The sequence below is a fragment of the Lissotriton vulgaris genome, chromosome 8, assembly GCF_964263255.1.
Source record: "Lissotriton vulgaris chromosome 8, aLisVul1.2, whole genome shotgun sequence".
NCBI classification, from domain to species: domain Eukaryota; kingdom Metazoa; phylum Chordata; class Amphibia; order Caudata; family Salamandridae; genus Lissotriton; species Lissotriton vulgaris.
The window spans coordinates 1288969751-1288985729 of NC_141696.1; the positions used below are offsets into that span (position 1 = coordinate 1288969751).

The 15979-nt window shown below is 48.7% G+C and overlaps 1 protein-coding gene across 2 annotated transcripts in view; it reads left to right on the top strand.

Annotated features, from left to right (window-relative positions):
- CPAP (centrosome assembly and centriole elongation protein) overlaps nt 1-15979 on the top strand; it is a 354772-nt gene that overhangs the window by 98813 nt on the left and 239980 nt on the right. For both annotated transcript variants that reach the window (XM_086935221.1, XM_086935222.1), the window contains one exon: nt 8297-8623. In XM_086935221.1, coding sequence (XP_086791347.1) covers nt 8297-8623 — 327 coding nt within the window. The remainder of the gene's footprint in view (nt 1-8296; nt 8624-15979) is intronic.

A 15979-nucleotide genomic window follows, 5' to 3' on the forward strand; every position in this document is an offset into this window, starting at 1 on the left:
GGTCTGCCGGCTGAGTTTTTCACAACATATACGGAGGACCTGGTGCCCAGATTGTTCCCTGTGTAACAGGAGGCCCAGGCGGCAGGCATGCTTCCGGAGAGCACTAGGGAAGCCCTCATAGTACCGGTGCCTAAACCAGGGAAAGAGCCACATGATTTTACTGGCTACAGGCCGCTATTCATGCTCAACATGGATTATAAAATCCTGAGCAAAATATTGGCGAAACGTCTACTCCCTCATACATAACGTGTATTTGTAAAGCGCACATTCACCCATAGGTATTTTGGTGCTGAATAACAGATGTTTATTCTTACCCAACTCAATGGTACTCATTTTATCGACCTCAGATGGATGAAAGGGTGAGTGGACCCGCCGGGATTTGAACCTGCAGTGGATGCATTAGTACTCTGAGCCACCAGACCTGCCTCATATGAAAGACTTGGTTCACGCGGACCAAACGGTGTTCATCCCGGGGCAGAACATGGCCATAAATATCAGGCGACTGCTTGCCATCATGGGCGCAAATGAGTACGACAAACGGAAGGCGGCAGTGCTCGCAGTAGATATAGAGAAGGCATTCGATAGCCTAGAGTGGCCTTACCTGTATGAGGTCCTGGATAAGTTGGGTCTAGGGGAGGCTTTCTTGCGTGTGTGCAACTATTATATGCGTCTCCCACAGCCCGGGTGCGCACTGGGAGAACTATCTAGCCCAGACAGTACCTGGAGAGCGGTACGAGGCAAGGATGCCCTCTCTCCCCCCTCCTGTTTGCGTTGGCTATTGAGCCACTGGCGTGCAGAGCGTGGAGTGGACAGCACTACGCAGGCCTAAGAGCGGGAACGGTGCAGCATTTTATAGCCCTGTACACAAACGACGTCTTACTATTCCTCGGCGACCCGGCGGGGGACCTGAGTCGCGCAGGACATGCTAGCCGGGTTTGGTAATGTCTCCGGCCTTCAAGTTAACTGAACAAAATCCAGTCTGTATCCACTTGAGCCCAATAGCCGCCCGCCCCCTGACCTAGAGAATCTGAAGTGGGAGCCCCATTGTCTGCCATACCTAGGAGTCAAAATAAACCACAGCTCGATAGATCTCCTAGAGGGTAATGTGGGCAGAGCGGTACGATCAGTGAAACCTGCAATGGCCTTTTGGGGAACGCTGCCGCGATCAGTAGCCGGGCGAGTGGCGGTTTTAAAGATGGTAGCGCTCCTGCGACTGTTGCATTATTTTGGGACTCTTCCAGTGTGGATCCCGAGAGCATTTTTCAAAGATCTCGACTCATCAATCACAGCATTCATCTGGGGAGTGGGACGCAGACTAGTAGCATTAGCCTCCTTGCAGCGACCCGCGACGGAGGGGGGATTGGTGGCCCAGACTTCAAAGGGTATTATTTAGCTGCCCAGCTGTATTGGCTGATCCAATGGTTGGCAGCGGGGCGCAACCTGGAGAGGGAGCGATACCCAATGCGCCCGAAAACCCGGACCTGGCAGGGATCATGTTTAGGGTGCATAGGAATGGGTCAGAGGACACAGCGGAAATTAAGGTGGTGGTGAGTTGCTGGGCGAGATATCTGAGAAGGGTGGTAACCAATATCTCCTGCTCCCTGGACCTGCCCATTAGGGCACTCAGAGGGCTGTTGCAGGGAGAGCACTGGACGGGGTTGGAAGACAGGGCGGAGGCAGGGCTGAAAGTAATGGGGATATATATCAGGACACTATGTTTCTCCCATTCGAAGTGCTCCAGGTGACGTATGACCTGCCGGCAGGTGATTTCCTGCAGCACGGGCCCTCACTAGAAGGATCAGGCAACATTGGGGAGTGGGAGGGGCGGAGCTCCGAGCGCTAGCGGGATGCAGATATGTTGTGTTATCAGCGGGAGGATTAAGACAATTTCCTGCCTCTATAAGGCGATCAGATGAGACAAGCAGCAACCGCTAGAGCGCGTGCGATTACAGTGGGAAGAGAATATTGGGAAACAGATTCCAGAAGTGGAGTTGGATAAGAACTTGATATGAACATTGAAAGTGTCCCGAAAGGAGTGCTTTAAACTAATCAACTTGTAAATGCTGCATAGAGCGTACCTCACTCCATCCCGCATTAGGAAGTACTTTGGGACGGAGACGGCTGTATGTCCGCGCTGTGGAGTGAGAGAGGCACACATAATACACATGTTTTGGAGCTGCCACACACTGCAGCGTTTCTGGGAGGAAATAAGGCAGGTGGTAGGTGACCTCATCGACAAGGTGCTCCAGCGCCCCCGAAACAGTTTCTCTTGGGATAGTTCCCACATCTGGCCAAAATAAAGGTGACGGGAAAATTGCAAGACCTGGCCTACCTCCTGGCAAAAAGGGAAATAGCTATGAATTGGAAGGCACCGGGGGACCGCGGATTGTTTCCTGGAAACATGAACTAAAAAAATGGGCAGGCGGAAAGTAGACTGTTCCTCCGGGAAGCGAGCAGAGGGATTGGCCAAATAGATAGAGCTAGGGCGTGGGAAAACCTACTGACTGAACTGATGACGGCGAGGCAAATTCCCCACAGCCGGTGATGCCGGAGATGGAGGGAGAAAGGAACGCACAATTTGAACACTGCAAATAGGCACAATCACGTACGATGCATAACCACTACACATTGCACAAACCCAGCAGACTCTAGAGCTCAACACTCCTATTCAAATTCAAATAAGCTTTATTCGGTTTCTGAGTTTAAAACCATAAAAGCAAAATAAAGAAATACATACATGCAAAAATAACTCAACAATTCATTGCAAGGTTAAAAGAAAACCGACTATTTAAAACAAGCTAAAGCGGTTTAGCAAATCGCCTAATCAAAATAATAACCTAAGATACACAGAGTCCCCTTTTTTCACCAGGTATTATAATTCGGTGCTCGGGGGCCAGGGTAAAAGTCATACAGGCCCCAGATACAGATGGGACCATCTCCAACTTTGGGCTGGGTAGATCGTAAATAGGGGGCAATGTTCCTGTGTTTAAATTTAATTAATATCAAGTCCCCCGTAATATCTTTGGGCAGCAAACCTAGCCACCCCACCCTCCTGACGCTCAGGATCCCGCCATCTATAGCCGGTGGTAACGGTCTATTGTTTTTGAGCCAAAAGATGGCTTTATTCAGCAGGTCCTGGTGTAGTTCACGTTTGCCCTGACTGAGTGCAGGGACCCCAGAGAGAACGGTGACGTATGGGGCGGCTTCGGGGGGTAGATCAATTCGATGCCTTCTTTCTTGAGAAATCCTAGGAACTCTGTGAGGGGCATGTGCGGGATTAAAAGTAGCATTGCGGCCACTTGGAATGGGTGTTGTAAGAGGGGAGACAAAAGTTTGAATTTTCCTGGGAGCAATGATCATAGGCTTTTCGTGGTTGGTAGTGAGAGTAGAGCGTATGGGTGTATCAGTATTTTCAGTTAGTGGATAGGTCCTTGTTACAGTTTTTTCAATCCTGGTCAACCTGTCCCTCAAATCATTGATTTTTGCAACCAGAGGTGATAAAGCAGAGTTTAGCAATCGCTCGATTTGAGCCAGTAGGGTCGATTGAAAGGGCGATACAGAGTCATTTGTTCGAGTCCCAGCCTTATCCGACGTTAATAAGGTTGGGTTGGGGGGCGATAATGAGGGGCTACAGCACATTTGATCGGTATTTGATAGATTCTGATTGGTATTGTCTATTTCCTCGTCATGATGACTTTTACCGGTTAAGCCCCGGGGCAGTGTATTGATTTGAGAGAGGATTGTTTCGGGGGATAAAGGTACATCCTGGGGAGTGCAGATTATTTGGTCAGTGTCCTTGCCCGCTATGGGGGGGGTTGATACATCCGGGACATAGTTTGTGCCACACAGGGCATTCAGCTCCTCCCAAACGGACATAGTAAATGGGAAACAAAACCCCGGAAACAACAGTAAGCAGTTCAAAACGGTAAAGATTAGAAGGATTACACGTCTCTGTACCTCCTCCTTTGATGGAGCCAAGTGGGGTGGCCCGTCCCGTCCTCCTCGGGTCCTCTGAGGGCCACAGAGGGCCCGCCCTTTGCCCGGGCTTAGCCCGGCGTCCCGCTCGCGTCCCGCGGAGCAGAGCTCTCCTTTGGGGCGCCTCCTGGCGCTTCCCTGGTGTGTGAGAAGCAGCGCCGCCGCTAGGGCCGCCGGGAGATGTAGTCCCGGAGCGGCGGCGCTGTAGGCTGCACGAGTGGACTCCTGGCGGTGGCGGCAACAGTGGGGGCTTGCTCTCCTCCCCTCTCCTCTGGGCCGGTAGGTTCAAGTGTCCCCCGCGCTCCGCCGAGCGGAGCTCTCCTTTGAGGCGCCTCCTGGCGCTTCCCTGGTGTGTGAGAAGCAGCGCCGCCGCTAGGGCCGCCGGGAGATGTAGTCCCGGAGCGGCGGCGCTGTAGGCTGAACGAGTGGACTCCTGGCGGTGGCGGCAACAGTGGGGGCTTGCTCTCCTCCCCCCTCCTCTGGGCCGGTAGGTTCAGGTGTCCCCCCCCCCCCCCCCCCCCCCCCTCAACACTCATTCACTTAAGCGCACATGTAGGGGTGGAGGGGGGGTTTGTTTTATTGCAGGGGCGTTAGCCATGCATGCTGCAGTATAAGGACATGTTGTAACATGCAATGACAGGACCAATGTGTTTAACCAGTGCTTCTTTCTTGAAAAATTAATAAAACATGGTTAAAATAAATTGTACAGATTTTAGGACGTATTTTGTAATGATTTTTAAAATATTAATTCACGTTCAAGCTCAAAACTCCATTCTGGTAAAGCTCTGAAAAAAACGTTTTGAGATACAAATCCCACCACTAATCCCACATCGGTTGAGAAAACAAAAGTGGATCACAAAGCATGTCCTGTAATCAGTGGTAGAAGTGGGCGGGGACGGAAGGGCACGGCGTGCCCCTACTTAAAAAAAATATTTCAGTCCGTTCCCCTACTTCTTTCTTTCAAAGAAGCATCCCGGGACGGCAAGAATAGCTGTACTTTATTAAAACGATAAGTTTTTCATCCAGCTTCCTGCTGCGGCTCGCACTTCTCTGTTGAGCTCCAGAGGCTGCAGCAGCCCCTCCCTGAGCTCTCACAGACTGTGGGCAGGCCCATTGTCATTCCGATTGAGGCTGATTAACCCCTTTGGAATGACAATGCCCCCGTCCGCTGCCTTCATTTTTGCATATCATGTGCCAGACAAAGCTGTTAGGTCTCGCCTGTGTGAGACATAATAAATGGCAATGGTTTTCAGTAACGCTTCCCAGCATCAGTGATTTAATGCAGGGAGGCTAAAGTAAAAAAATAGTAATACGAAAGCCTTCGACATGGCCACCTGTGTATATTTATAGGCGCACGCACCATACATGTGAGCTCCTACAAAATTACGTGTTGCTTTAAAAACCTTTTTTTATTACTGATCCAAGTTGTACCAGGTAACTAAAAAATGAATGTGCAAAGGTGTGTTTTTTTTTGTAAGCGAACGGGAGGGTGGGGGGCACGGCAGCAAGACAGTAGGGACGCAGGAGCAACAGATGGAGAGAGCTGAAGGGGACACAAAAGCAAGAAAGGAAAGGAAGGAGAAAAAGCAATTCAAGGATTGGTGAAAAGGAACACGGAGGCCTCTTGTGGGGAAGTAATGGGGAGAAGCACATGGGCGAGCTCAAGAAAGAGGATGGCATAACAGAGGAGATTTCCCCAAACGGAGTACTGTGGGGAACTTGCCCCCTTGTGTAATTTGTCAATGTTCTACACAGAGTGAATTGGGCAGGCGCAGTGACGGGACAGAAGAGGCGACAGGAAAGGAGAGGTGATGGGGCAAGAGAGGTGACTGGGCTGGAGAAGTAATGGGCAGGAGAAGTGACAGGGCAGGAGAAGTGACGGGGCAGGAGAAGTGACGGGGCAGGAGCAGTGACGGGGCAGGAGCAGTGACGGGGCAGGAGCAGTGACGGGGCAGGAGCAGTGACGGGGCAGGAGCAGTGACGGGGCAGGAGCAGTGACGGGGCAGGAGCAGTGACGGGGCAGGAGCAGTGACGGGGCAGGAGAAGTAAAGGGGCAGGAGAAGTAAAGGGGCAGGAGAAGTAAAGGGGTAGGAGAATTGACTGGCAGGAGCGGTGACGGGACACAAGAGGAGACAGGAAAGGCGAAGTTACAGGGCAGGAGGAGTGACGGGGCAGGAAAAGTGACGGGGCAGGAGCGGTGATTAGTCATGAGCAGGAGCGGTAACAGGGCAGGAGCAGTGAACGGATAGGGGCAGTGAACGGATAGGGGCAGTGAACGGATAGGAGCAGTGAACGGGGCAGGAGAAGTGATGAGACAGGAGAAGTGATGAGACAGGAGAGGTGATGGGGCAGGAGCGGTGATGGGGCAGGAGCGGTGATGGGGCAGGAGCGGTGATGGGGCAGGAGCGGTGATGGGGCAGGAGCGGTTATGGGGTAGGAGCGGTTATGGGGTAGGAGTGCTGAACGGGCAGGAGCAGTGAACGGGCAGGAGCGGTGATGGGGCAGGAAAAGTGATGGGGCAGGAAAAGTGATGGGGCAGGAAAAGTGATGGGGCAGGAGCAGTGGCGGGGCAGGAGCAGTGGCGGGGCAGGAGCAGTGGCGGGGCAGGAGCGGTGACCGGGCAGGAGAGGTGACCGGGCAGGAGAGGTGACGGGGCAGGAGAGGTGACGGGGCAGGAGAGGTGACGGGGCAGGAGAGGTGACGGGGCAGGAGAGGTGACGGGGCAGGAGAAGGGACGAGGCAGGAGAAGGGACGAGGCAGGAGAAGGGACGAGGCAGGAGAAGGGACGAGGCAGGAGAAGGGACGAGGCAGGAGAAGGGACGAGGCAGGAGAAGGGACGAGGCAGGAGAAGTGTCGAGGCAGGAGAAGGGACGAGGCAGGAGAAGGGACGAGGCAGGAGAAGGGACGAGGCAGGAGAAGGGACGAGGCAGGAGAAGGGACGAGGCAGGAGAAGGGACGAGGCAGGAGAAGGGACGGGGCAGGAGAAGGGACGGGGCAGGAGAAGGGACGGGGCAGGAGAAGTGATGAGGCAGAAGAGGAAACTGGAATGGCATGGTGAGCAAAAAAACAATGGATTTAGGCCCAGATCTCTGTGCTGGGGTGAATGTACGACATTATTCTACATTCTGCCCATCAGTTGTTCTTTTTGCTTTTGTCACCCCGAGTGGGACAGGTATGCCCAGACGCGGGTCCTGTGCTCTCCATGCCACTGGAATATAGCTATCATGGCTGATGTGGGCTGAAAGCTCAAAACGGGTCCTAGCATGCTTGATTCCAATCCAGGGAGGACCTGGCCTGGCAGTACGGGCTGGACTGTCCCATTGGACGCAGCATCAACACTGATTTGCATATGGCTGGGTCCAAACTGGAATGGCATGGTGAGCAAAAAACTATGGATTTAGGCCCAGATCTCTGTACTGGGGTAAATGTATGACATTATTCTGCATTCTGTCCACCAGTAGTTCTTTTTGCTATATTATGATTGAGCAGCTAGCTGGCTGACATGAATATGAAGGAGCCTTTGTGGGTTTCCGTGAGTCTAGATTCTCCTGAAGAGTCCCTTTCTCTTCTGAGCCCTGCTTAACACATGTGTACAGGAGGAGCCCTGTATTCATGTCCTCAATGTTTGAAACAAAAAATACTCATGGATTTCTGAACAATGAGAGTAAAGGCATTAAGGTAACATGTTGTTCCTGCTTATATTTTGCACGCTTTACATAAACCTGTATTCCCTATGAGTGTTTGCTTTTTCCTTAATTAAACCTCAAATACACATGTTTATCCATTGTTTGAACTAAATAACGTTATAAGCTGTAACTTGTCAGTGAAATGCTAAACGTACAAAAAATTGGTATGTTTTGCTACTTCTAGCCACACCCCTGACTCCGCCCACTGACCCTATCTTCGGTTATTCCCGCCCCCTGATTCTCCACCCATAGTTCCCCTACTTGCTAAGCGCATGTCCAATGGGTAACTAAAATTTCAATGTAAAAATATTTGGAAGCACTAACTTCAAACTACATTTCCCAGCACATTGCAGGTGCAACTCCTGCAAAATACCAGAACAGATCACTCGCCACTACTTGGCACTAGAGCAAAGCATCAGTCATCTATGACGTGGGCTTAGGGTGCTGAGGGTTACAGCCATTTAACATAGTGTTAAGAAATACAAGTGTGACAAAGGCGTGCTACTAACGGCTACGCGAATATTCAAAATGATTTGTGATGTTTAAACACCACAGTTTAAATGTGAACAGCAGTTTGCATTTATATTCTCTATATGCTAGGATGCTTCTGACTTCGCTTTATCCCTTCGTTTAAGGAGTTTCTTTATCTTCAGAACATTTTAACATCCTGTCTGGGCCCTCCTCTAGCACTACGACAGTAAGTCAGACTACACCATGCCAGCCATCATATGCTTATCAGAATCCCCTCCAAGACGGTGTGCAACTCGACAAAAGATGTTCTGGTTTACCATCGCCTGATGTTCAACGTGGGCCTCTACAGATAACCGGTGGGGATGGTTGTAGCCTCCCGCCCGGAAGCAGATTGGCAAAAGACTCCAGTTGTGAGGAACGCTATTTAGATTCTCCTATAAACCTTCAAAAGGAATTGGAATTCAAAATGGACCCCAAAAACCAGATGTTTGGTGAGTTTAATATTTAATGGACATTTCAATGTATTCATCTTGAAAAGCACCAACTGAATTACTTCTTGTTTTTGGGGGAATTCTGTGCTGCTTGTATCACAGTTTATTTTTGAAAATTTTAAAGAGCTGTTGCTGAAAAACTGTATTAAGAATGGGAATTTGAAATAATGAGGTTTTTAGACATTGGGGATGAGCAAGGCTGGGAGAAAATAAAAGAGAAAGACAAAACCCACGTGAAAACCTGAGATTTGCAAACTGCATTCACTTCCAAGTTTGTGCCGCAAGATAAAATCACATTTAGGACCCAATGGATATTGGCATGGTTGTTTCCTTATGCAAAGTTGGGATAATAAGTAGCCTGCGTGACAGTAATTCGTGTTTTTCTCATATCAGTTTTGTTGTACTGTGGTTATAGCATGAGATTTCATCTTTGCACTGTAGTAAATGTAGAAATATGCTTTTATTAGCACAGCTGTGTTACATATATCAGTGGGCCATACTCGGAGGGTCTATTTATAGTGACGTCATCCACTTTGTTTTGCTCTTTGTAATTCTCCCCCCCCCCTGTATAATTGGCAAATTGGTATATTGATAATGGCGGGTAGCACGAGTTATGGGGTGTTGCACACCGTGACTGGGAAATTTCTGAATGTTTTCTGGTTTTCTAATCGCTGAATCACGACTACATTTTCATGATTTTTTCAGTTTTTCCCCCTTTTATTATGATTGTCTTAATTCGCCTTACATATACCTAATTGGCCCTGCCCAATGGAGCAGTTGTTGGCCGTAGAGCAGAGTTATTCTTACTGGTGGGGCTGAGTTGGTCTTGGGAGGGGCACCAGGCACTGTCCAAGAGTAGAATAATGCTGAGAACAGTGCATTGTTTTAGTGGAAAAAAACAGAGAGGCAGTGAACCACTTTGTAATGCGTAAAGCGCCACCCGTAACCTCGTTTGTGAGTGTTCCCCACCCCTCATACCCAAAGTCCCCAATTTCTAATGAAGAATAACACTGTGGAAACTTTTACACTTTAGCAATGCTGGGCTGCCTATAGGGTGTTGGCAATCATTTATTTTTAAAAGGTGTTAGAACTGATGTTCTCTAGTTGGCAATGGTATACACCTTTGACCAAATAGGGACCCTTGCGTCTAAGTCAGGGAAAGGGGATTACACTGGACAACGGCGAAACCGCGGCCATCATCCTCCTGGTCCTCTTGGCCGCCTTCGACACAGTGTGCCACCACACCCTACACGCACACCTCCACGACGCAGGAATCTGCGACAAAGCCCTGGACTGGATCACCTCCTTCCTCACCGGCAGAACCCAGAGAGTCCACCTCTCTCCATTCCGTTCCGATGCCACCAAGATCACTTGCGGCGTACCCCAGGGATCATCCCTCAACCCGACCCTTTTCAACGTCTACATGGCACCCCTCGCCAACATCATCCGATCGCACGACCTCAACATCATCTCCTATGCCGACGACATCCAGCTGATCCTCTCCCTCACCAAAGACACCGCCAAAACCAACCTCCACCAAGCAATGAAGGCCGTCGCTGAATGGATGAAGAACAGTCACCTGAAACTGAACTCTGACAAGACGGAGGTCCTCCTCCTTTGCTCCACCCCATCTGCCTGGGACGACTCCTGGTGGCCGGCCACGCTGGGAGCTGCCCTGACTCTCACCGACCACGCATGCAACCTGGGTTCATCCTGGACTCATCACTTTCAATGACCCAGCTAGTCAACTCCGTCTCATCCTTCTGCTTCAACACCCTCTGCTTTCTTTGCAAGATCTACAGATGGACCCCCACCGGAACCAGAAGAACAGTCACCCAGGCCCTCGTCAGCAGCAGGCTGGACTACGGCAACATCCTCTACACAGGAACCACGGCCAAACTACAGAAAAGGCTTCAACGAATACAGAACGCCTCCGCATGCCTCATCCTAGACATCCCCCACCACAGCCACATCACTGCCCACATGAGAGACCTGCACTGGCTCCCCGTCAACAAGAGAATCACCTTCAAGCTCCTCAAGCACGCTCACAAAGCACTCCACAGCACCGGACCAACATAACTCGACAAACGACTCACCATCTACACCCTGAACCGCCAGCTACGCTCCACTGACCTCGCTCTCGCTGCTGTTCCACGCATCCACCGAACGACCTCCGGCAGAAGATCGTTCTCCCACCTCATGGCCAAAACATGGAACACCCTCCCCATCCACCTGTGACAAATCCAGGACATGCTGACCTTCAGGGGACTTCTCAAGACCTGGCTGTTCAAGCAGTAGCAGCATCTCCCCCACCCCCACCCCCCCCTTTCAGCACCTTGAGACCATCACGGGTCAGAAGTGCGCTCGACAAATGTCTGATTGATTGATTGACTGCTGGATAACCCCTACTCACCCCCTTGGTAGCTTGGTACGATCAGGCATGCTTATCTCTGAGACAGTGTGTTAAGCATTTGTGAGCACTACAGACTGACACCACACCGGGTTTTATAAAAATAGGTATTCTTTACATAGACTTTTCACAAGATCACAAACGACAAAAATGCACAATACTGTAATCACAACTAATACTTCACGATGGTAGAAGTAATTCAAAAATAGGTTATTCACTTATTTAGTCTTTAGCAACAAATAACCCCATCGGGAGTTATCACGATGTCGAGGTCAAAGAGTTCCCAAAGTACGGTACCGACTGCGAGGTGCGCAGTGTTGGGTCAGGAGTCAAACGGACACCCACAGAACAGTACCTTGGAAAGCGAAAAAAAAGACAGCTCACGGCGTCTGGGGATGCAGTGTCTTTGGCGCGTTGCAGCATCGGTTCATTGCTTCCTGACCGGAGAAGAGGGGACGTTACGATGGCGCTGAAACCACAGTTCCTTATGATGTCGATGAGTTCTTGGCCACCTTTGTCGAGGATCGGCTCCGTGATGATGTCGGTTTCGGAGTCGATACGGCACAGCTGCAGGCGTCGGTCTACGGGTACAAGTCGGAGCAGCGCTCATGACTTCGATGCAGGTTACAGCGACGTTCGCTGGCGTTGGTGTTGCAGATTCCTTCCATGACGGCTGAAACCGCAAGTTTCCAGAAGCAAGAAAACAGAAGGGGTGATGTCTTTTGTATCCCTGAGACTTCAAACAGGAGGCAAGCTCAGTTCAAGCCCTTGGAGAAATATTCTGCAAGACGATGAAAGTTCTGTAAGAGTTCCTTCTCCTTTCCTCGGCAATGAAGACACCACTGCAGGCCAACCCAACAACAGCACACTGGCAGAGGGGCAGTCCAAACTCCTGCAGCTTCCTTTGGTTCTTCTCCTCGGCAAAGGTTTATCTTGTGTTCCCAGAAGTGATCTAACTTCTTGGGGTCTGGGTCCCCATAGTTATACTCAAAAATCCTTTGTCCTCTGAAGGCAGAGGGTCCTTTACCTAGTCAAAACCAGTTCTGTGCAGTCCTGGAGCCCTTTGTTTACAGGACTCACTTTCCTTTGTCAGAGTTGGACAGGGTCGCACAACAGGAGGTGGAGCCAGTATTGTGGAAGGCAGGCACAGCTCTAGTCAGGAAAGGAGACTCACTTCCACCACTCCCAAGGTAGATCGCCCTATTCAGCCTAGTGCTGACTCATCCTGTCTCCTGGAGCCCCCAGTCCCTGTCACTCACAAATCCAGACACACAATACACACGCTAGCAGAGGCAGGCTGGATGGTTAGGTACGAAAATACAGACTTTCTAAAAGTGGTATTTTCAAACACAGACTGTAAAAACCAACTTCACTAAAGGATACATTTTATCATTCTGAGTTCAGGTATACTAAAATCGAATCTCTACCTCGTCCCCTGAGTCAGCTAGAATTATAAGATGTTATAATCAAACTTCCCGTTCTAGCCTATGGGTACAGGTAGCCTTGCAATAGTGAAAGACGGAATAGGTCGTAATTCACTATCAGGTCATGCCACACACATCAGGGCATGTCCTACCTTTTACATACAACACACCCTGCCCGTAGGCCTACCTTAGTGGTGTCTGATATGTAGAAAAGGGATGGGTTAGCGACTGGCAAGTGGGTTCACTTACCAAGTCGACATGGCAACACGATACTGCACACAGGCTCTGTAGTGGCAGGCCAGAGTTACGGGCTGCTTCGGGTGTGTCACAATCGGTGCTGCAAGCCCACCAGCAGCATTTGAATTACAAGCCCGGGGCACACGTGGTACACGATACTAGGGTCTGATAATAAACCAAATAAGTCAATCATGGAGTCACCAATCCAAACATCAATTTAACACAGGGAGCACTTGCACTGTGGCACTGAATAGCAGTGGCACAGTGCCCAAAGCATCTAAACCAGCAAAACATATCAAACTGTGGAGGCAATCAGTAAAAAAATGGAAAAGAGACTCACGCCAATGGTACTAGGTCTAACAAAAGGGATAACTAAAAATAACTGCGATGTTTGAACTGTTAAATATGTTTATTGCAGCTAATTGTATAAAATAATTGTGACAAAGTGTGTTTGTTTTCATATTGGAGTCCCTGGTGATTTTTCTTTCTGTTTTCCATGAAGGGGGCTCAGTTTTACAAAGTATCAAGACCACAGCAATAGCCCCGGGTTGAAGGCATTAGAGGGAGTAAATTCAAAGAAGTTAGATGTAATATATCACAAAAAAATACAAATTAATTGAAAAACCTAGAGCTAAGCTGAATTTGTGGTCAGGATTGTTTATACTACCGTAACCTATTGTTAAAAAAAGACCTGAAATTCACTTAAAAACTATAGTTAACAATATGGGGATCATGGGGGATTCCACATTTTCACTCCATAGGACGTTGAGAGCTATCTGGGTTACTGGGCTGAGAACTGGGGTCGTAAATTGTGAAGAGTAGTGCAGTGTGATGTCATGTGGCTCTCCCATATGATTAAAAAATTAAAAGTAATGTTTATAAGAAAAGACAGTTAAAGTGAAGGTATGGTAACAAAACCTAACCAGATGTGGCAAAGCGAATCGGTCTCACCTATGGGAGAGCTATTGCCTTGACCAATATCTTTTAGCCTTGTTGTTCAGCAGTGTGGCTGTTTTTTAGCATGGCTAAAAGGTTTGGGGGGAGACGCGTAACTAGTTGCTGCCGCAGAGAGAGAGACCTTTGACGAAGTAAGACCGTTCACCCTGGCGCATTCACCCCCTTGTAGGCAGCACTAAGTCCCAGCTGATAACTCTACTTTTTGGTTTATTTATTTGTCACCCTCTTTTCCAAAAATTGTGTGACTACAAGGCTCCCCTCATCTCACGCCTTCATGAGGTGTAATTCTCCTGAAGTTAGGGTAAGAGATAGAGTGAGATGTCTGGTGTGTGTGCGCAAACTCCACAAAGTCATGCCTTCACCTTGTGTTCATCGCACGTTTTATGATTGAGACTACACAAACATGCTTACTTAATATTATTTGCTGTGCGGTCTCAAGAATGGCACAGCATGATTTCACACAGCCAACAGTTGCCAGTTGGCCCAGCATTTTTAGAAATAATTCCCAGTCACTGTTATGTAAACTGTTTGTACAGTATATTTTAATTGCAAATACATGTTTTTGTCTCTTTAGGACCCTGCCATTGACAAAGAGCAAAACAAACCATTTTGCCATAACCTGCGATTAGGAACCGATATCGTATGGATTCCGGTGCACTGATATACTTGTAACCCAGGGTTTTCATAGGGACTACTAGGATTTCGATACTGAGGAAAGCCCCTGACCCCTTTTTTGGGGCCTTTACAGGCCTGAAACAAGTTGACCTATGCCGCATAAATATGGCTCACTTGTCCGATTGTCTGCTTTAATCATCCCTATATCACCCCCTTAATAAATGCATAGTTTTGTTATGGGTAAGTGTATAGAGTTATTAGCTCCCTAGATCCATTATCTCTCCGGATCATCCCTGAGCAGTCCCTCAACCCACTGCGAGGGCTGCCTGCCACTGGAGTATTCTCTGGCGAGTGTGGGATGGCCATTGATGAAGCAGGACATCCAGTGGGTGTATGAGGCCATCCTGTTCTTTTTTGGAAATACCCTCCCGGTCCTATTTGCAGTAACTAGGATACTCATAACCATCCTGAACTGGGTAAATGGTTCACTGATGAGATTGTCCGGCTCTCATACTTTTGAGCAGAATATAGGGGCACAGTGTATTTTTTTCTGTGCAACTTGCAAAACAGGCGTGCAAACTATGTTGCATACCAGATGCAATGCGTATGATCTCATAATGTCTATTCTGATTAACTATGCCTAAACTCATTACGTTATTAAATAAAAATCCATGCTGACACCTTTATGATACATATTTACTGGTATTTGTACCAGGAGCCTAAAAGTCTCTATGTGAATGTATGACCCACCTGGCTATCTTACCAGCTTGTTAAAGCGCTCTAGTATTTTGGGAAAAGCTCTGGGCAATTTCAGCCTTCTCCTTTCTTAATAGTGAATCATAGTTTGCCAACAAATATTTCACTTTTCCCCCCCGCATTTTAGTACAGTTATTAAGCTGTACCTTGATCGGCTAGAACTTACTCCTTGCTACAAAGGTACATGATTAAAAAAAACTAGATCTACACTTGATAAATGCTTGAAAAAGTCATAAACTAGAGTACCGTTGGGCATCACCCCATGATAAAAAGTCTCCATTGACCCAATATGTCCTATGTGAAGTATTTACCTAGATCCCTATAATTAAGACTGTATAATCACCCCGCCCCCATCCTGTATAGATGATTACATTTAAATAGCAAGTGCAGGAAATGACGGCAAAACGTTGTGAACCCCAATCCAGAGAATACTCTAGTGGCAGGCAGCCCTCGCAGTGGGTTGAGGGACTGCTCAGGGATGATCCGGGGAGATGATGGATCCAGGGAGTTAAAAACTCTATACACTTACTGTTGGACTTGGCTTTTTTCCCCCAAAATTTTTCGCTTTTTGCCCCCCCTAATTTGAATGACTCCCCCATGGTATTAAATATGTATGGACCATGTGTGGTAAGAGTTGCCCTGTTGTGAGATTAAATGTTATTAAATGGTGTGCAGAAAACAATCCCCATTTTAAAAATGTACCTGACTAAAATGTACTGTGTTCTTAAAATGGATGCCATGGCCCTGGGTAGTGCCACCTGACTGCGTTAGGTCAGCGGTCTAGATAATAATACCCAGCTACCCCTAGCTTTTGGAGGGAAAGCCTGGCACCCAGGGTGCTCACCCCCTCCCCTAGAACCAGTTTAGGCCAGATTTGCCAACATTCCGGAAGGTGCTGGCTCTGTGAGGGAGGAGGGTATAAATAGGGAGAAGTGCCACCAGAAGGTCAGTCAGCGC